At 44.6% G+C, this 21,506-nt stretch overlaps 1 protein-coding gene across 1 annotated transcript; it reads right to left on the reverse strand.

Moving 5' to 3' along the window:
- Window positions 1–2,585: 2,585 nt before the first annotated feature.
- On the reverse strand, window positions 2,586–5,599 carry LOC116549125 (protein phosphatase 1 regulatory subunit 14C-like). The gene has a single exon (XM_032274477.1). It carries the CDS (start codon window positions 4,979–4,981, stop codon window positions 4,376–4,378), a length of 606 nt encoding a protein of 201 aa, XP_032130368.1. The 5' UTR covers window positions 4,982–5,599; the 3' UTR covers window positions 2,586–4,375.
- Between the last annotated feature and the right edge of the window lie 15,907 nt (window positions 5,600–21,506).

A 21,506-nucleotide genomic window follows, 5' to 3' on the forward strand; every position in this document is an offset into this window, starting at 1 on the left:
TCCCCCACATGCACTAACAGTCCACTTACAAGGTACAACAGCAGGCGAACCATGAGGTTCACATAGGTGCCAGGCTCTGTCCTGTCTCGGGGGCAGGACAGGGCATTGGTTAAGGTGTGCCTGACTCCCTGACCACAGCCTTGCTCTGTCACATCCCAGCTGAGAGTCCTAGGGCAACTTCTTAACTTCTCTGTGCCTCAGATTCCACCTTCACAACACGGGGTTCTCAGAGGTTGTTGCCAGGATTACATGAACCTTGCCTGGTGCATGCTAAGTATTCAGCCACTGTCTGCTAACTCTATTACATATGTTTAGGCTTCTCCCTTTCAGAAGCAGTATTTTTAAAATTGCAGGTCACAATCCATAAATGCATTATGAGACAAATTTAGAAAAATAAAATTATCATTTTTCCGAAAGTGAAGAATAAAACATTGTATTTAAACATTAATGACGTTACATTTCAGATTACTTTTATTTTTCCTTAGCAGACATAGTAAGATTAAGTGGTGCCCTATGATTCTCTGTTTCTATGTATCCATGTGTCAGACAGCAATCTATATATCCATATGTATCAGGCAGCAATCAACAGGGTATTTCTGTCTGTGTAACCACCAACATCTCTCAAAAGACGATTTTATAAAATGCGGGTGGTAGGGAAACAGGGAAGACTAAAAGGTGTCATAAATCAGGAACCATTTTATAAAAAGCAGACACTGGAAGCAAAGGGAAAGACCTCCTAAGTTGACAGGACAACACAGCAAGTACCCGAGGTACACAAGTCTGTTTATGGCTAGGATGCTACTGGCATTGCAATCATCTGAGCTTAGCAACATGTTTTTATTTCCAAAGCAAATCGAATTGCAAAACTGGAAGTACAGATGTTATCTTGATGCTGGGTAAACTTGGAAATATTCACATGACTTATCCAGTAAGTCATCTTGTAGTACTTGTTAAAGTAGATACTATGCCAGATTTCAAATGCTCTTAAAAACCACCAGGGTTGGGAAGAGATATGAAAATGTCTTTAAACAGAGATACTTAAATGTGGATGTACATTTAGTCTAACAGTTACATTATAACCAAATTCCTAGCTGAAAATTTACCTGTATAAGCCTTCCCATGAGAAGATGAAATGGAAAAGAACTATAAGCACATAACTAATCATTTCAGAATCCAGTAAAAGCACTTATCTATGTACTCAAAAGACTGTTTGACATGGTATTTTACAATGCTGCCTCTAGACTGGGTAAGAGGGGATCACATCCCCGGGCCCCACTCCTGCCATCACCTGTCTTCCTGAAGATTTCCTGGGACCAAGTGGACCTACCTATCCAGAACCAGTGTCCCTCTACCTGGTTTTAGTCTGTGATCCAGGTCCCTGGAATTCCCTCCCCAAATCCCAAGTACCTTCTAGGACATGAACAAGCTCCTCCCAGATCTGTCCTACCCAAAGGGGACATCACCACTGATGTGTGCCAGAGGCATCTAGGTCAAGGAGTGGCAGGTACATACCAAGACTAGGAGTGCAGGTGGACACAGTGCCCTTCACCAGGTGGGACTGTACCAAGGGTGGGAAGCAAAAGGGAAGAAACCTGGGCCAGGGCAGATTCTCCCAAATGCATTTCAGCTCACGACTCTGGGAAGCTACAATTTGAATTCAAAATTCAAACCCAGCCTTCCAAGTCAGTATGAAGCTGTAGCTGTCAAGGTCAGTGGGTAGAAGAAACTTTGTATAAATGTTGTTAATTCATAAGTTTTAAACATTTAGACAGAAGCCCTGTAGACCTTCATTTGTTCTCTTGCACGGTACAGGCAGGCCTGGTGGTTACACAGTGGACTCAGATTTCAGGCTGGGTTCATCCCCAACCCCAACCCACCTACCAGCTACATGAGCTTAAAGAAGCCTCTTAATCTTCTCTGAGTCTTCATTTCTTCATGTACATTTAAACAAGGATAAAGAAAACGTCTTCTTTACCGGGTTGTGAAGACTAAATGAATTAGCCCAAAGTACCTAGAACAGCAGCTAGTCACCTAACAGGCAGGTAATAAACTCCCCTATGACATTATTCTCATACAAAACTGATTAGTCACTGCACACTTCCAGATAAAACCACAGACAGAAAGTGGTTCTGTGTATTTCTTCTTTCCTCTTCCTCTTTCCTTTTAAATATATTGCTGTATGCCGCTCCAAAAGATTATTTTCTATTTTGAAAAGGTCAAGTCACCTGACTGCTGACCTGCCTGGGTCAAGTTCTTCTGAAATTAAAGACATGTTCATATTCTATACCAACTCAGCAGATAACTCAAGCTTTTGGCAGGTTTGAAGTTTGAAACCTGGGAAATTGGACCTGTCAGTTTCATTTGCCAAACATTTGAAAGAATTATCACTTTTAAGTGTAAAAAGGACATTTCCTAATCTTCATATGCATGAGGTTCAGAGCTGTAAGCCAGGGTATGTCCTTCTTGATTCATAAACCAGAGGCTGAAATGCTTGAAGCTATCAACAAAGAAAGGTTACTCAACAGAGAACTCAATGCCAAAAATAGAGCCCTATCAGCAGAGAAATAGATGCAAAGAGACAAGCCTTTATTTGGCTACTTATTTGCCCACATTTCTTTATTATTAAATGGAGCCAGCATAGTGATTACAATTTGCCAACAACCTTCTCATGATTTATATTCCTTCAGCCTACAATGACTGAACAAACAACTTGAAGAGAAATGTTTGCCACATGTAATGACATGCAGGCAGCATAGAGAGCATCTTGTATTATTTCACCATAAAAACCTCTCTTTCAAATGTCTAGCTGTTTGCTATGGGTTGAAGATTTAAAAGCCAAGAAGGAAAGTACAATACAAGGAAAGATTCAAGGTCATGTTTACCCTTTAAAATATATACCTAACCTACATGTTCAACATGGGGGACAATCAAACCTCCATCTTTTCTAATTATTCTTAAGAATTTTTAAAATATATTATTTATCAGCCTACTCAGTGCATAGAGCTCTTTCCAGTTTCCCAAGCTACGTCTAATTAGTCTACCACAAAAAGAACCATGCTGGAGTATTGTTAATTTCAACAATACTTTTTCTATTAACTCAAATCTTCTCCAAACACCAAATGGGGGGAAAAACAGTATAAAATAAATGAAAATTCACTGGATTCTATAGAGGCAAGATTGAGCACATCCATTCATCCAACAGTAATCCCATCTACATCAAATATGTGGTTTCTTTACAGAGTTTTGCCAACTTCCTATACAAATCTCATGAGCACTTCTTATGTTTGCCAGTTTTTATTTATGCAATTAAATTGGCTTTTTGTAAGAGCTGGGCTGGAGAAACAACACATTTTTACAAGCCCATTAGTCATACAGTCAAGCTTCATTATATCGTAATCATTCATCAGTAGTCAGTAATGAGCATACCATTTCCTTGTGCAATGAGGATGTTAAAGAAAATGTGTCTTTACAACAGGGCATGAAATGTGTCAAATACAGAATACCCAACATTAATGGTAAAGGCCGTGAGTTCATCTGGTTACCATCATTGCTGAAGCGCACAACAGTTGAATGGACACAAACCTAGCCTTAGCTTAGAAGCCACATCCTTAATTATTAACACTTTCATGCTTCCACCCTTTCCAAACTCCACTCCCTTAAGAGGAGGACATTCATTTAGAAATAATTACTGTTATTCAAGATGCTCATGAGAGATCATTTTGACTTCAGTCGTTTTTCTAGTATATGTTTGCTGCAGTTTATTCTATAGATTTATCCCTATATCAAATGTATACACGTCCCTGAAAATTGTGTATGTCCAGGGACTTGTCCTAGTCCCTGGACTGTGGGAAGTCATGATGTTGTGGAGGAGGGAGCTGAGAGCCTGAAGCTGGCAGACCCCGGGATCCTGCAGGCTCCCTGCAGGGCTCCCGCCCTTCCACAGAGGCACCCATTGAGGTTGCCCATATGCTCATTCTGCGCCCATCAATGGGAGTAACTGAGCTTGGAGAGGAAAAACAACAGCCTCAACAAAACACAAGGTGTGCAGCTCTGATAATGCAGGGATGAATTATGGAGACACCGTCGGGGCTGGCTGGAAAGGGGAAAGCGTTCCATCTCGGGATTTTCACGGTAAATTTCTGGAACCAAGGGGGCCTCTGAGATATCCACCAGAACCTCTCCTTTCCACGAGGCAGCTTCAGATAGGGCCCTTCCCTGCTCATTCTCCACAAAAATCGGGGTTCCCCGGATCCCAACAGTGAGCGCTGTTCTCTTAGGCTGCTGTTTCCCCAACCGCTGCTGAGGCGCAGCTGGAGTGAGCCCCTCCGAGCCCCGCTTCGCGCAGCTGCAGGGGGAGCCCAGAGGAGCCCAGAGCTCAGAGAAAAGCAATGCGCTCCGCAGGACCCAACCCTCCCCATGGCCACCAAGAGGGCCCGCAGCTCCTCGGGCACCGGCAGCTGAACCCAGGTAGGGGCGTCCCAACCGCAGAGCCCGATGCCAGAGGGCACCGGGGGAGGAGAGGGGAGAGAAGGCGCCGCACCTCGCTCCTGGCACTTGGTTCTTCCCGGGAGTCAGGGCCACGGGCGCCCCGGGGCTGGAGCCCGGGAGAATTCCTGCGCAGGCACAGAAGGGCAAGAGAGGTCCCTGACCCTCCCCGCCCCGCTCCAGGTACCTCGCAGCCGTAGAGCTGACCCAGCTGCTCCACGATCCACTCCTCCAGCACCAGCCGCTTCCGAAGCTCTTTACGGTCGTATTTCACTGTCACTTTTCCCTGCTGGTGGCGCCGCTGCTGCTGCTGCTGAACCTGCCCGGCAGCGGCTGTCGTGGCCACGGGCGCCGAGTCCTCCCGGGAGGATCCCGAGCCGCTGCTGGAGCCGGGGCTGCCACCTGCGCCGCCCCGGGGGCTCTGGAAGAAAACCCGCGCGCCGCCGCCGCCGCCGGCCCCGCCGGCCGCCTCGCTGCTGCCCGTCGCCACCGACATGTCCCCGCGCGCCCGAGCCCGAGTGAGGCCCGGAGGAGGGGCGGGCAGAGCGCGCCCGGCGCCGCTACCACCTCCGACCCGGCAGCCGCATGCGAAGGGCTCCCCAGCACCTGCTCCGCGCCGCGCGCGCCCGGCCGCCAGGCTGTTCTGGGAGGGCGGGAGGAGCCGCGGCGGGAGGGAGGAGGGCGGGGAGGATGGCGGGGCGGGGACCGCAGCCTTAAAGACGCCGCCGAGGACCCTCCGGGTCCAGCCCCCGGAGGCGGGATCTGGCGCCTGTGGCAGAGGGCTCGGGGCGTGGGAGTCGCGGCGGGGCGGGGAATGTGTGCGCCAAAACACGGGCGGTCGCTGGTGTGCAGACTCCGGAGAGACGGGCGTGGGGCGGGATGCCAGGGGATGCTCCTCTGCGCGGGTGTCCGTGGCCTCTCGTCTCGGAGACAGGGACTCGCGGGTCTCCCACAGTCCCCGAGCTCAGGAAACGCGCCGCGCAGCCCCAGGCAGGACCCGCCGCGAAGGGGACGCTGGAAAGGACCGCGCCGCAGGCTCCCGGCCGAGGTTTTCCTCGCCCCACTGTCTACTCGGGTGGCTGGGTAGTGTCTCCTCCCCTCCCAGCCCCGCCCCGCGGCTCCAAACACACATTCCTATTCATGCCACGATGGATGCCACTTCCTCCCTGGATTGTGAGAAACATCGACTAGGCGATGTTTGTGCAATAAGCGAGTCACAGCTCTTGAGAAATTATTTCCAGACCAGTGTTTCTTCCCTTACTAAGCATCTGCTTAATCATAGGCAGCGCACTCGGATATCTTCATATCCAGAGGGCAGAAAGCCCGCTCAAGCAAGGCGGCTGGGGCATCCAGACAGTAAACATTTCTCTAAAAGGGTCGGCGACAGGGTCCTGGTTTCACATATCTGGTGTTGCGTTCCCTGCACTGCCAGCTTTCTCTCAATGCCATTCCAAACAACCCCTTCCACCCAGGAGTGCAACAGCACTGCCTGACTCTACTGTAAAACATCATAGCCGGGTAGTTAGTTACACACGAAGGAGCTGATCAGAAGGGTTAGGGCAACAAGGTGAGGAGGGAAGTTGTAAACAGAAGGCTGCCTGTGTAACATTAGGGAGACAGTAACATAGTCTTCTTGTACATAACAACACATTCCTGTTCAGCAACTGACAGAAACTACAGAGACGTCCAAATACAAGGAAGCAGCTCTTATGAACGGTTTTTTATAAAAGAGCCATAAAGGTTACTGGTAGCTACTCAAAGAAGTTCCTCAGAGACAAAATAGATACAAAGTCAATTTCCTTGAAACACTTTCCTATGATGAAGATCCTGTGTGGGGTTCTAGACTGACACATATAAAGACAGAAAATAAAAGACCAGCCAGTTTCTCCTGAGGCGTCAGGTTCTGCCATCCACCAGTGCCCAGCTCTGCTCTACCCAGGCTTAGGAACGCCTTTGTTCCCTCAGTCTGGGGTTTTCCCGTGAAAGCCTCGATAGGGATTTTCCCAAAGTGTTCCACGCCTGCGGCTCTTCATAGGGACATGTCAGGCCTCACAATGTGAAAGGGAAGGATTTGTGTTGTCGAAATAGAGAGACTGGTGTAGGCCCTGGACTCCTGCCGTAATTGCAAGGGGGGTCAAGGCTAGACTATCTCTGCCTGCTAGAGGAGGCCAGCTGTCCTTCAGAAGGTAGGTTTTTCACCAAGCTTATCAGGGACAAGAGAGACAGAATTACCTTCATTGCACCTAAAGACCGATAACCAGTCTGTGCACCACCTCTGCCCTTAGGGTGGGTCATTGCAAACCCCGAACACACAGTCAAGAGGGTGAATGCCTCAATGAAATGGGACGCTGTCTGCAAAGAGGAAGGGAAGGGAGCGTGGCAACCAGCCCCAGCATCTCCTACACAGAATCAGCTTGTGTGGCCTCAGATATCTGGCCAAGTCCGCTAGCACCAGCTTTGACCAACTGCACTAACCAGGGGAATGCAAATCAAAACGAAAACAGCTTAAATGTTATTAACAAAGGAGAAACTACATAAAATCTCTACCTCATTCTGGCCCTGGGACCTGACAATCCTATTGTTTCGAAAATCGTGCCTGCGATCCTGCAGTTTGGCAAAGACTGGGGAATTCCAACTTCTTCCTTTGAATCTTTGGACCATGAAATCAGTCATTCAAGGATAACATCAAAGAATTTACAAAAATTCACTAAGTTCTTTCTGAGAAATTCTGATGTCAATTTTTTTCTCACTGCATAAGATGCTTTCTTTTTTTTTTTTTTTTTTTGAGAAAAGAATTGAGATTTTACTCTCACTGGGATTGTATGGAGGTTTGATGTACAAATTTTCTGATTATGAATTCTTTGGGATGGAACGAGCATTTCCTTATTTGAAGATAATGTTAGAGTTTAAATGTTTGTATTGATTATATTTACCTTAATATGAAATAGGGCAGCTTTTCTCATCATAAGTTCAAATAATTAGGCAGTTGATAGTGAAAATGAGGCTGCTATTGTACAATCTTGGAGTGCTTTCTATTAAGAACAATATTGTAAGGAATGTTCTTTGATTTTTGACTTTTCTGTGGTATACTTTTTCGGTAGTGTACTTTGAAGAAATGAGGATAGTGGCTAGATGAGTTCAAATATAGATTAAGAAAGAAAGAGCTTTTGTTGTTTCATCTCCAATCATGACATTTTGTGAGGATGTTTATCTAATGTAAAGTGCTAACTCCAGTGAAGATGGTAATTAGTTAACAAAAATTAAAAGAAATGGCAAGCATTTTAACTTAAAAATGCTTACATTTTTGGAAAGTAAAGTGAATCATCTTCTACTTTGCAATTTTTGGGTTCTGTTAGCATCACTGTTACAGATGCAAGTTTTTTTGAAGACAGGTAGCCTGCGCCTTTCATGTGATTGACAGTGTCTTGTATACTCCTTACCCCCCACAAAAAAATCACAGTCTTTTGAGGATGAAGGCAGAGGGGAGGAATGGCTTGTCAAGCAACTAATAGTATTTGAACATAACATTTTCATCTTTAAATTACAATGTTTGTGCAAGATTTTTTAACTGGTTCTTCTTTATATCCACGAATTCTTTTACATTTCTTCTTGAAGCACTTGGTTTGTTCTGTTATCCTTTTATCTCTTTGTGGATCTTTTACATGCTTATTTTATTTTATTTATTTATTTATTTTTTAGAGGAAGAAAGAAAGAAAGAAAAAGAATTAAAAAAAAGAAAAAGAAAAAAAAAAGAATAGGAAAGGAAGAAAGAGGAAGAGGAAGAGGGAGAGAGAACAGGGATGTTGCTTTATTGCCCAGGCTAGAATGCAGTCTAAAAATGGGTATGCCTGTAATTGTGTTTAATAATAGAGACATAAAAAAATGAGAGAAGAAAATAATTAACAAGCAGCCAACCAATATTTCATTTAAACCTGTAAATACCTGTGATGTAGTACTGATAAGAATGTATATTTTGTGTATTTAAAGTGGAGAGTTCTATGAATATTAATTAAGTCTACTTGTTCCGGATCTGAGTTCGAGTCCTGAATATCGATGTTAACTTTCTGTCTCATTGATCTGCCTAATATTGATGTTGACGTCTCCCACTATTATTGTGTGGGAGTCCAAGTCTCTTTATAAGTCTTATATATCTGGGTATTTCTGTATTGGGTCATATATATTTAGGATCTTTAGCTCTTCTTGTTACATTGATCCTTTTATCTTTATGTAATATCATTCTTTGCTTCTTTTGATCTTTGTTGCTTTGAAGTCTATTTTATCAGCAAAAATTGCAACTCCTGCTTTCTATTTATTTATTTTTGCTCTCCATTTGGTTGGTAAATTTTTCTCCATCCCTGTGTTTTGAGTCTTTGTGTATCCTTGCATGTGAGATGGGTCTGGATGTAGCATACCGATGGGTCTTGGCTTTTTGTTGCCTGTCTGCGTCTTTGGATTGGGGGATTTAGTCGATTTAAATTTAGAATTAATAACAATATATGTGAGTTTGATACTGCCATTTAATGTTAGCTGGCTGTTTTGCCCATTAGTTGATGCAATTTCTTAATTATGTTGATGTTCTTTATTTTTTGGTTTTTTTTCAGAAAGGCTGATACTGGTTGTTCCTTTCTATTTGTAGTGGTTCTTTCAGAAGCTCTTATAAAGCAGGCCTGGTGGTGATGAAATCTCTGAGTGCTTGCATGTTCACAAAAGATTTTATTTTTCCTTCGCTTATGAAGCTTAGTTTGGCTGGATGTAAAATTCTGGATTGAAAGTTCTTTTCTTTAAGGATGTTGAATATTGGCCCCCACTCTCTTCTGGCTTGTAGGGTTTCTGCTGAGAGATCTGCTGTGAGTCTGATAGGCTTCCCTTTATGGGTAACCTGACCTTTCTCTCTGGCTGCCCTCAGTATGTTCTCCTTCGTTTCAACCCTGGTGAATCTGGTGATTATGTGCCTTGAGGTTGGTCTTCTTGAGGAATAACTTTGTGGTGTCCTCTGTATTACCTGGAGTTGAATATTGTCCTGCGTTGCTAGGTTGGGAAAGTTTTCCTGAATAATATCCTGAAGCGTATTTTCCAGCTTGGATTGATTCTCTTCATCACATTCAGGTACACCTATCAAATGTAGATTAGGTCTTTTCACATAGTCCCATATTTCTTGGAGACTTTGCTCGTTCTTTTTTATGCTTTCTTCTTTATGCCTAAAACTCTGTTTTCCCTTACAATTTCAAAAATGACAGATACCAAAAGACATAGGTTTTAGGCATCTTAACTTACAGAGTATCCAGGACAGTCTCTTCCACAGGTATGCTGGCCTTCAGATATTCAAGTGAGTCACCCTGACTGGCAAATAGAGTTGAACCAGGGTCCCACTTGCTCTACCCAATACATAATTTATATTCAAAGTGAACTCCATATCATCTTCTCTACCCCCCAACACACACACACACACACACACACACACACACACACACACACTTCATTCCAGGTTTGAATAATTAAAAATGTTCTCTTTTGGACAGCTAGAAATACTGGTTTTGCAAATTTCAAATATTGAAACCAAAATATATAGGAATAAAAAAAATTTCATAGTCCAGAGACCCTTTACATAGCTATCTAAATTCAGCAAAACCAGTGATACTTCTCATCTACAAGACCAATATATACATTTGTTCAAGGAAAACACTTTCATTACTAGCCTATTTAGACAAGTGTTTTTAGATGCTGGTTAATTTAAGACAATAAATAGTTTTCAGTGAATAGAATGGTCTGGGATGCACTTTCACCTAAAGGCAATTACTCCCTGCTGTGAGAGAGCAACCTAAGGCTGTTTCATTTGTCAGTATCTTCTTCTTTTACTTGCTTCCTGATTTGGACAAAGTTTTTTGTTTGTTTATTTGTTTGTGTAGGAATTATATAGGTCCTTTATCTCTGAATCTGATCTTTATGCCCAAAGGTTGTTAGACACCATGGTGACTTAATCAGGGGCCCCAGAACTTTTGTCGCCCCCCCAGGAAAATAATTAAATACACGTTTATACTCAGATGCAAATTTCCTTACTTCTTAAAGACTAAATGTCACAATAATTATGCAACACCTGATAATCTACCTTGACAATGTTATAATCACATCCTGGAGGCCCACAAACCACAACATAATCTTATCTTCAGTAACAAATGTCAAAGGATAAGGTGCCTATATCCGAATTCTCTCCAAGATTTGATAAAGCAAAAAGACAAATCGAAAACGATTTTTAGTCTGGTTTTCATTATAAATGTTGACGAAATTTGATCTGTCCTTTGGGATTCTATCGGTTACCCACAGCATTTTCCATTTTCATGCCCATACTTCATTGTTCTTTACAGAGTGATAACAGCACAGCTGTTGACTGTATATCAATGTAGTTTTTCTTTTGGCTACTGTTTCATCTTCTATTTTTTTCTCCTTCTAATTATGGACCTTTGATTCTATCAGGCTGTGATCAATTTAGGATCATAATTCCAAAATAACTTTGTCATTGCTTGCATTAAAAAAACAAACAAAAAAAAAAACAGAGCAAGAGCAGTCATTGTTGCAAGCCTAAAATTTTGTCTCAGAAACTAACAGAAGTTCTCACTTCACTGTTCAGACAGGTTGAAAAAAGGGTGAAAAAAAAAATCCATAGGTTTATCTCATTCCCCTTTAACAAAGATTAAATATCTCTGCCCATTTCAGCAAGCCTAACCTGTGGGATATATCGTGTCCTCCTGGAAAACTATGTTCAAATTTGTTTCTAGAAGAGCAAGTTATCCTCCCTTCTAGCCAATGGCCTCTTGTGCTCCCCGCTTTTACCAACAAACATTCTGGGGGAAGCATCCTTTCCCCGACGTCTCTAGGTCTTCCCATCTCATCGCGAAGCCCTGCGCCCTCACCGAGGTCACCAGCCAGCTCCGTGTTGCTCAAGTGCAGGTGTGAGTTTCAGTGCTTATCTAACTTGACCTCCTGCCGCATTTAACAATCTTGAACCTTTCCTCACTATTCAAACTGTCTCCTGCCTTGGCTCCAGGTACCAACACCCTCCTGGTTTTCCTCCTACCCCTTGATCTATTGCATCACAGTGAGTGTTTTTTGTGAGCTCTTTTTCCTACATCCCTGCCCTCAAGGTGGGTGGTTACCAAGTTCTGCCCAGGGCTCTTCCCTTGCTCATTCACAGCCTCCCCAGGTGCTTTTGCCAGAGCTCCAACCTCCTGCAACTTTGACTGCCACCTACCTGCCACACACTCCTCAAATCATGACCTCAAGCAGATCTATGGCAGGAGCTTTAGATCTGTGGCATGCCACATATAGTGCCAACGCACTGCATAAACATGTTTATATTTTTAGTAAATCAGTACATATCTATAGCAATTCATGAGAAAAAAAAACATTTATACGTGTGTGTGTGTGTGTGTGTGTGTGTGTGTGTGTGTGTGTATGTCATGGGTGGCCAGCACAATAAATAGTGCTCAAGCCCAATGTTTTTTAAAAGTTTTAGGTCATGACCCAAATATATATCTACACACATATACTTACCCATTATATTAGTCTGTTCTCACACTGCTGTAAAGATACTACCTGAGACTGAGTAATTTAGGAAAATTAAAAACAATATCACCCATATTTAATGTGACGTACTATGGAAGGTGCAGGCCACAATGCCTGGCTAAATTTCTGGTTTTGTAGTTTTTGCTTTTTGCTTTTAACAGAAATAGGATCTCCCTATATTGCCCAGGCTGGTCTGGAACTCCTGGACTTAAGCAGTTCTCCCACCTTGGCCTCCCAAGTGCTAGGATTACAAGTGTGAGCCACCATGCCCAGCACCCCAGTCATTCTTATTCTACCATTATTAAGTTATTCGGGGTTCTGGTGAAGAACTTTGACCCCAAATGACTGACAGAGGGCATGCATTTGACCTCCTGGAGGTGCCACAGAATAACCAAAGAAAAAACATACTCTTAACATTAAGAGGCACATTGACTGGGTCGCCAGCCTCCCGCAGGAATGCCCTCCAGCGTGCCCAGAGGGTGAAGATGAGAAGACAGCAACTGAGAGAGACTCCAGCTTGAGGAAAAAATGTATTGTGGTGGTCTCCAGCACAAACCCAGATCTCAGCTGCCAAGATCAAATTCACCCTCTGCCACTGAGGCACAGAGTGACCTTGTCAAGTTACTGAATCTCTCTGTACCTCCACTTCTCCAGCTGCAGTGTGATCAGTGGCACTTGTGCGTGAGTGTGTGTGTGAGGGCTGAGTGAGTTACTGGGAATAAAGCACCTAGGACAATGCCTGCTGTTATCTGCTGTGGGACCACAAACACAGAAAGGAGGACTGGCTCACCATGGTTCCAGCAACGTCCCAAAGGAATTATGGCCAAGGGCATACCTTGACTTCAGGGATGGGAAGGGAACAGTGGAAACCATCTCCATGGGGGTCCTGCTCCAACTCTCCATGCAGCAAATTCAAGTATTGCTCCCATTAACAAGCCCCAGTTAATGGGGGGAAAACACCTATGTCCAACTGCTTGCTTAGGGGGCACCAGCACCTGGATGACTGCAGCCACCTCAAACTTAAAGCAATTCAAATGTAAATCACCATTGCTATGATCTGAATGTATCTCCCAAAATTCATCTGTTGAAGCTTAATCAACAATGTGATCAGATTAAGAGAGGGGCCTTTAGGAGGTGACTGAGCCATGAGGACAGGGTCCCCATGAGTGGATTAGTGCCCTTACCAAAGAGGTGCAAAGGAGCTGCCTCTCCTCTTTTGCCCTTCCATCCTTTCTGCCCATGAGGACACAGCAAGAAGGCCCTCACCAGACACCAAATGCCGGCACCTTGACCTTGGACTTCCCAGCCTCCAGAACCATGAGGAAATAAATGTGTGCTCTTTATAAATCACCCAGTCTGTGGTATTTGCTTATAGCAGCACAAATGGACTAAGATACCCATCTTCCCAGGCTGAATGTGCTCCTCACCTCCCTGACAAAGCTCTCCTTTGACATCCCTAGTTTTAGGGAGGTTTACCCCTCATGCTTCTTATTGGCCACCACCCCTGGCTCTATCATATCACCCATGAAACCTGTGTGTGATCTGGTCTCTGCTCAAATGTTACCTCCAGACCTTCTCTCTGCACCCTCTATGCTCCTGCCCCATTTATTTCTCTTTCTCATTCTTATGACAGCTTGGAAACTATATATGTATTTGTTCATTGTCTTACTCTCTCCCCAGAAGGCAAACTTCATGAGGACAGGGATGTCAGTGTTCACCTCAGTATCTCCACTTCCTAAAACAGTGTGAGACAAATAGTAGTACCTAGTGTCTCATTGTGGACAGAAGGGGGCTGTCATCTATCTCTCCCATTAAATTGCAAACTTCTGAAGACCAGAATGCAGCTAATTTGATTATAATTTTAGAAAGAAGAATGGTCTTTAGCACAAAGCAGATGCTCCCAAATTAGTGAATGAGCAAGACCATCTTCCCTTCTGACTGCACACATTTCTTCTCTTGAGTCTACAGTGCAAATATACAAAAATATAGATTTCTTTCCTCTCTCTCCAGTATAGGTCCGATCTTGGGGTGGTGGTAATTTTAAATCATAGGAAGTCACGCTTTTTCTCTCTACCAAGATGCTCTGGGGTTTGACTATGTTTCCTTAGTAAACAAAAAGACACCTGTCACCAGTTCCTCCAGGGCCCTACACGTGAGCAGAATCTCAGCCAGATGCAGTGGCTCACACCTATAATCCTAGCACTTTGGGAGGCCAGTGTGGGAGGATCACTTGAGCTCAGGATTTCAAGTACACACTGGGTAACATAGAAAGACCTCACTTCTACTAAAACAATTTTATTTATTATCTGGGCTGGGTGGTTCCCAGGAAAATGAGGCTTCAGTAAGCTGTGATTGTGCCACTGCACTGTACTCCAGCCTGGGTGACAGAGTGAGACTCTATCTCAAAAAAAATAAAGAGAGAGAGAGAGATTGAGAGAATCTCTAATCACCTTTTCCGCCAGTATTTAGTTTCAGCTTTGCAATACCTTGTGGGTTTGAGCCATTCATGAGACAGTGGCTGAGGAGTCAGGTATAAAATGAAATTGTAATTCCAGCTCCTGGCTGTGAGCAGTCATTTCAGATCTGCAGAAGTAGGGATGGTTCTGAAGGCTCCCACCTAAGGCCATCTGTAGTGAAGGACCAGTTTTGCTGTTTCACAGTTCATTGTAAAGCAGGGCGTGATCCTAGAGCACAACATTAATGTGTGACTTGTGCCTCCTGCAAGCTACCATGTGAGTCTACAACACTCAGGCTGGTCTGAGCCCTGTTCTGTGAGACCAGCCTATACCACTGGTCTCATGGCAATGTCACATTTCTCTAAAACATTCTGAATATCTACTCTCCATTTATGAACTTACTTCACCGTGAACCAATTATAAACCATTCACCAACTAGCAGCAGTTCAGGACGCACTCTCTGGAAAGCACTGTGCTAAAATTCTCATTGTGTAATTTACAACTGGCTTATAAACTTTAATAACAATAATAATAGCAATAATAATTGGGCATTGCCCTCCAGCTTGAGAAAATGAGACACTGGTTTTGATTTCCTCCTCCAGAAATCTTTTATTAAAATAGAGCTGATCCCAGTGACCCAGAAAGATGTGAACCTTCTGACTAGGGCTGTGTGGTTTTCCCACTGTTTGCAGCCATGTGGTCTGCAGGATTCCTCAAGAATTTGAAATCGACACCCTTGTTCTACTGGGTCTCTTAGGACTGCTGGGGTGGTGACACTGTATTAAGGTGCTACAGTGGACTCTGTCCCAGGGAACAGGGTGCTGGGTATCCATGAAGGGCCTGATATTGTCAGTGTCAATTATCCAGAGATCCAAGAGGCCTTCTGGAAGCTGGAATTCCTTAGACACCACAAAGGGGAGGTGGGAAAAGCGACTTTACTGTGAGGCCTCGTGATTAGACTCGCAGGAGATGTCTAGCCCCAACCATGCCTGTGCACAGTCTTCACAAGGAAGTCAGCCCACACCCAGGGTGGGAAGGTCCTGAGCTGGGCTTATCTGTGAGCAGATGACCCAGGATGATAATACTGTGGGTCTAATAATACCAAAAGCTGCCCATCACTGACACCTCTTATGTGTCAGGCACTTTATTATAAATGCTAGCTCATTAAATTTTCCCACAACCCTGTAAAATAATCTACCTGTAGGTTGGTTTTTATATTCATTTGCAGGATAAGGAAACCAAGCTACTAGAAGGTATGTGGTCCCCTAACACCACCCTGAAATTTTATGAGTATTGGAGCTGGGACCTTTTTCATCTGCTGGCCTAGTTGTTTGTAAAATCTAACTTACATGTTTGAGCCCCCTCTCAGTCCTGGGGTAGGGTTTTTAGGGCAGGGCTGTGTGTTGATGGCAGGGTTAAAAGGGCACGTAGCAAGCCCTCACCCCACCTTCCATTCTAGCTTGGCTTGGTGGAGCCTGGGAACATTGTAGGAGAGCCTCAGGGTACAGACAGCCTCACAAGGAACATTCACGCTCCACTCACAAAGATTGCTATTTCAGTTCCAATTCTGGACACGCCAAATATTGTTCTAATTAATTAACGCAGTTTATCCTTTCCTTTTCTCAGCTTTAAGAACTAAAGCCCTCTACAATTAATTGGTAATAATAGATGGCATGTGGCAGATGTTCAGTACCATGTCCCTTGTCACATGGGATGTAATCTGATGCTGGGCCCACCCCAGACCCATTAAGTCAAAGTCTCTGGGGGTCTGGCCTGGGCACTGATGTTATATAAAAGTTCCTAGAGCCTGGGCATGGTGGCTCACACCTGTAATCTCAGTACTTTGGGAGGCTGAGGCAGGTGGATCACCTAGGTTCACGAGACCAGCCTAGCCCCCATGGTGAACCCCCAATCTCTAATGAAAATACAAAAATTAGCAGGGAGTAGGGGTGGGCACCTGTAATCCCAGCTACTAGGGAGGCTGAGGTAGGAGAATCACTTGAACTCAGGAGTCAGAGGCTGCAATGAGCCAAGATCGCACCACTGCACTCCAGCCTGGGCAACAGAGCAAGACTCCATCTCAAAAATAAATAAATACATGTTCCCAGGTGATCCCACTGTGCAGATAGAGTTGAGGACAGCTGTTCCAGGCCATTTGGGAACAGTCTTAAGGGTGACAAGTGCACTCTGAAAACTGCCCTCTCTTCCCGGACCTCTCTCATGCATTCCCACGCCCAGCTGCTGTCTCCTCTGGGCTCTGTCCACAGAAACCTGACCAGCAGCTGCTGCTCCCTCAGTCAGTGCTTCCTCAGTCCAGAGAAATGCACTCTTCCGTCACCATGCAGATTTCACTCACCATTTGAAATGGGTAAAGCAATTTGCCGACTGTTAAAATATTAAGAGTGGGCATTGACAGGCAAAAAAAAAATCTTCATTATAGAACAGTAAAGGAATCAGATCTCAGTATATAATTGTGTAAATGAGTCAATCTTTCATGCCACCAAGAAAGCTGGTTACTTAATTTAAAAAAAACACAGCTTAAGAGTACTGTATTAGGCTGCTTTGCATTGCTATAAAGATATACCTGAGGCTGAGTAATTTATATAGAAAAGAGATTAATTAGCTCACGATTCTGCAGACAGTACAAGCAGCATGGTGCTGGCATCTGCTTCTGGTGAGAGCCTCAGGAAGCTAACGCTCATGGCAGAAGGTGAAGGGGGAACAGGCATCTCACATGGCAAGAGCGAGAGGGAGAGAGGCAAAGGAGGTGCCACACACTTTTAAAAACCAAGTCTGGAGATAATTCACCCACTGTCACTAGGACAGCACCAAGCCATTCATGAAGGAGTCGCCCTCTGTGACCCAAACACCTCTCACCAGGCCCCATCTCCAGCACTGGGGATTATACTTCAACATGAGATTTGAAGTGGACAGATACCAAACTGCATCAAGTATGATGTGCCAAAAGCTTGTGTAGAGAATTATGTAGATCTTAGAAATTACAATATGTTGAAAATGTAGAGAATGGAGGCGAGGCTCGGTGGCTCACACCTGTAATCCCAGCACTTCAGGAGGCTGAGGTGGGCAGATTACAAGTTCAGGAGATGGAGACCATCCTGACTAACACGGTGAAACCCCATCTCTACTAAATATACAAAAAAATTAGCCAGGCGTGGCACACCTGTAGTCCCAGCTACTCAAGAGGCAAGGGCAGGAGAATTGCTTGAACCCGGGAGGTGGAGGTTGCAGTGAGCCAAGATCGCACCACTGCACTCCAGCCTGAGAGACAGAGCAAGACTCCATCTGAATAAAACAAAACAAAACAAAACAAAAGGGCAGCCTGGGTAACATGGCAAAACCCATTTCTACAAAAAATACAAAAATTAGTCAGGCATGGTAGCATATGTCTGTAGCCTCATCTGCTCTGGAGGCTGAGGTGGGAGGATCACTTAAGCCTGGGGAAATAGAGGCTGCAGTGAGCCAGGATTGCACCACTGCACTCCAGCCTGGGTGACAGAGTTAGAGTCTGTCTCAATTAAAACAAAAAAAAAAAATTTTTTTTTAAATAAGGAAGGCATTTCTTTTTAACTTTTATAATTAAAATAAAAGAAAAATCTATTGACATATGTTGCATACATACTGTTGAGAAAAAACAGACCACATTATAACATTGTAAGTCACGGCACAGTAATAACGTTATAGCCTAGAAAACAAACCAAACACTAAGCGTACCTGGTGTATCTCATGTAGACGCAAAGCAATATGCCATTGATTCAAGTCCTAGGTGTCATTAACCTCCTCTGCCCCGACTGTCCAATCCACAGGAAAAGAATATTATAAAATATTCCACAGATGCCCTTTGGCTGTCTGAGCCCTGATGAACTTAGAAAGAGAATTTGTAGTTGAAAACCCAGTAATGCGACAGCACATGATGAATGAGGATAAGCCTCAAGGTACCTCCCAAGCTGTCACTGCAGTGATGGTAGAAATGCAATTGTCATCCCAGACATCCCTTCAGAAAATAAAAAGTCTAGTAAGTTTCTGATTCTGTTTAACCAAAGAATATGGAGTCTTTCTGAAAAAACAGAGTAAGAGTTTAATTTACCAATTATGCTACTTCTTCTGTTTTGTCCATTAAAATCAGACAGGCAGCGCAAAGAACAAGCCAGACCCCACACCTGGGGAGGATAAGCCAGGCCGTCTGCAGCCGCCAATGCTGGAATGCAGTTGAGGGTTGGTTTCTGGCCTGAGCCGAGCTGCCAGGGCATGAACTGTGTCCTTCTTCCTAATTTCCAGGCCACCCACCTCCCCAGGTGCAGACTCCAGGTGTCCCGCCCCTCCACCACTGCCATTTGCCGGCAGTTTCCCAAGAGGCCCCCAGTGCCGCATTTCCTCCCCTGCCCTCTCCACCCCATGCCAGTCCTCTTCCTGCTCCTCCCGGACCAAGGCGGCACCTAGCAATGGGCTAACCCAGTGGCGTGATAATGACAAAAGGCAAAGGCCTGAGCTGGGTTGGACAGTCCCCCAGCCCACAATTTATGAATTACAGGCATTTGTCACCATGCCTGGCTAATTTTTGTATTTTTAATAGAGACGGGATTTCACCATGTTGACCAGGCTGGTCTTGAACTCATGACCTCAAGTGACCCACCCGCCTCAGCCTCCCAAAGTGCTGGGATTACAGGCATGAGCCACCACACCTGGCCTTGAAAAGATGGTTTTTAAACAATAGGGTTTAGATGATAAAATCTCAGAAGAAAACAGAGAATGGGTTTGGCTTATGACATTAGCTCAGTGTCCCCTGTGGCTGGCATGGTATTTGGCAAGCAGAAGGTTTAGCAAATAAATACGTGACTCCATATGCTAATTTGTTTAAAAAGCTTAAAGATAATTGGACGCCAAGTGCTATTTGGACATAGAAATATCATCTTGATAAGCTGTAACTGCTCAATGTTGTTTTTCCACTCAGTTTATTACGAGCAAGACATTGAGAATCACTTGAGCATTCTGAAAGTTGATATTCAAGGAAGGCATGAATCCTTCTGCATAGGACAGGGGCACTGCTTAGACAGCCCTTCCCTAATGCCAGCCTCCGTCACACCTGCTCTATTGACATCCACTACTGTTCAGTCCTCAGGACAGCTCATCACTTTGCAGTTGAGGTCATAGAAGCACTGAGAAGTCAGGTAACTCTCCCAGACCACACAGCTGGTGAGGGCAGCCAGGGCAGTCCCTGTGCCAGGCAGCCTCTCCTCAGAAGCCGCTCCTCCAGTCAGCGTCTACGAAGAGCCCACTGTGTGCAAGTCCCCCATCTGCCATCACACTGAGACAAAGAAGCACCAGGGGGGCTCCTCAGAGAAAGTTCTTCCTGGTCATGGCCCCTCACATTCCTCCAAACCTGAATTCTGGCCCTCCACAGCCTCCTCCCTCAATCCGATCTTCACACTCAGCGAGCTCTCACTCACCCAGTCTCTCCCCAAGTCCAGCAGGTACAGGGAATCATCAAACTCACAACACGGAGGCAGGTGTGGTGGCTCACACCTGTAATCCCAGGTACTTGGGAGGCTAAAGTGGGAAGATTGCTTAAGCACACGAGTTCAAAACTTCAGTGAGTTATGATTGCCACAGCCCTCCAGCCTGGGTGACAGAGAAAAGAAAAAAAAAGGAAAAAAAGTTGCACCCCAAACAAGATGTGAGTCATGGTGTAGTTGGGAACAACCTAGAGTTCTGGCTGCTATTTTTCAGGAGGAAAAAGAGGAGTGTTTGCAAACAAATTAATTTAGCTTATTATAAAAGCTGAACTGCTTGTTTACTTAGATAGCTATCTTATCAGATGTCAACATTCCCCTAGACCTGGCTAGCATGGTTGAGACTGAAAGAAACTGTTAACCACACAAGCAAGAGGACAGCAGTGATGGCTCTGTTTGCAGGACCAAGACTGATGACTTCCCAATATGGTTTGGCTGTGTCCCAACCCAAATCTCATCTTGAATTGTAATCCCCATAATCCCCGTGTGTTGAGGAAGGGATCCAGTGGGAGGTGATTGGATCATGGAGGTAATTTCCCCCTGCTGTTCTTGTGATAGTGAGTTCTCAGGAGATCTGATGTTTTTTAAGGTAGTTTTCCTGCTCTTGCATGCTCTCTCTCACCTGCCACCATGTAGGACGTGCCTGCTTCCCCTTCCACTGTTCGGGAAGTCATCAGCCTTGGTCCTGCAAAAAGCCATCACTGCTGTCCTCTTGCTTGTGTGGTTAACAGTTCCTTCCAATCCCAACCATGCTGGCCAGGTCACGGGGAATTTTGACATCTGATAAGATAGCTATCTAAGTAAACAAGCAGCTCAGCTTTTAAAATAAGTTAAATTAATTGGTTTGCAAGCACTCCGTTTCATCCTGAAGAAGAGCAGCAAGAACTCTAGGTTGTAAGTGTCCAGAGGCCTCCCCAGCCATACAGAACTGTGAGTCAATTAAACCTCTTTTCTTTATAAATTACCCAGTCTCGGGTATTTCTTTTCTTTTCTTTTTTTCTTTACTGTTTTTTGTTTGTTTTTTGTTTTTTGAGATGGAATTTCATTCTGCCACCCAGCTGCCAACCAGGAGTGCACAGGTGCAATCTCGGCTCACTGCAGCCTCCGCCTCCTGGGTTCAAGCAATTTTCCTGCCTCAGCCTCCCAAGTAGCTGGGACTACAGGTGCCCACCACCACACCTAGCTAATTTTTTGTGTTTTTAGTAGAGACACGGTTTCACCATGTTGGTCAGGCTGGTCTCAAATTCCTGACCTCAGGTGATCTGCCCACCTCAGCCTCCCAAAGTGCTCGGATTACAGGTGTAAGGCACCACACCCAGTCAAGGGTACTTTTTTATAGCAGAGTGAAAAAGGCCTAATACAATTCTTTTAGCCAAAACTCCTAGAGATTACAGTATATTTTCTGTGTGTACATAAGAAATTAGAATGGGATTTAAGGAATTTGCTAATAGGACTATTTACCTGATGTGGTCAAGAT

Source organism: Sapajus apella, unplaced genomic scaffold (assembly GCF_009761245.1).
Source record: "Sapajus apella isolate SASKATOON/1434 unplaced genomic scaffold, GSC_monkey_1.0 scaffold6, whole genome shotgun sequence".
In the NCBI taxonomy this organism is placed as follows: domain Eukaryota; kingdom Metazoa; phylum Chordata; class Mammalia; order Primates; family Cebidae; genus Sapajus; species Sapajus apella.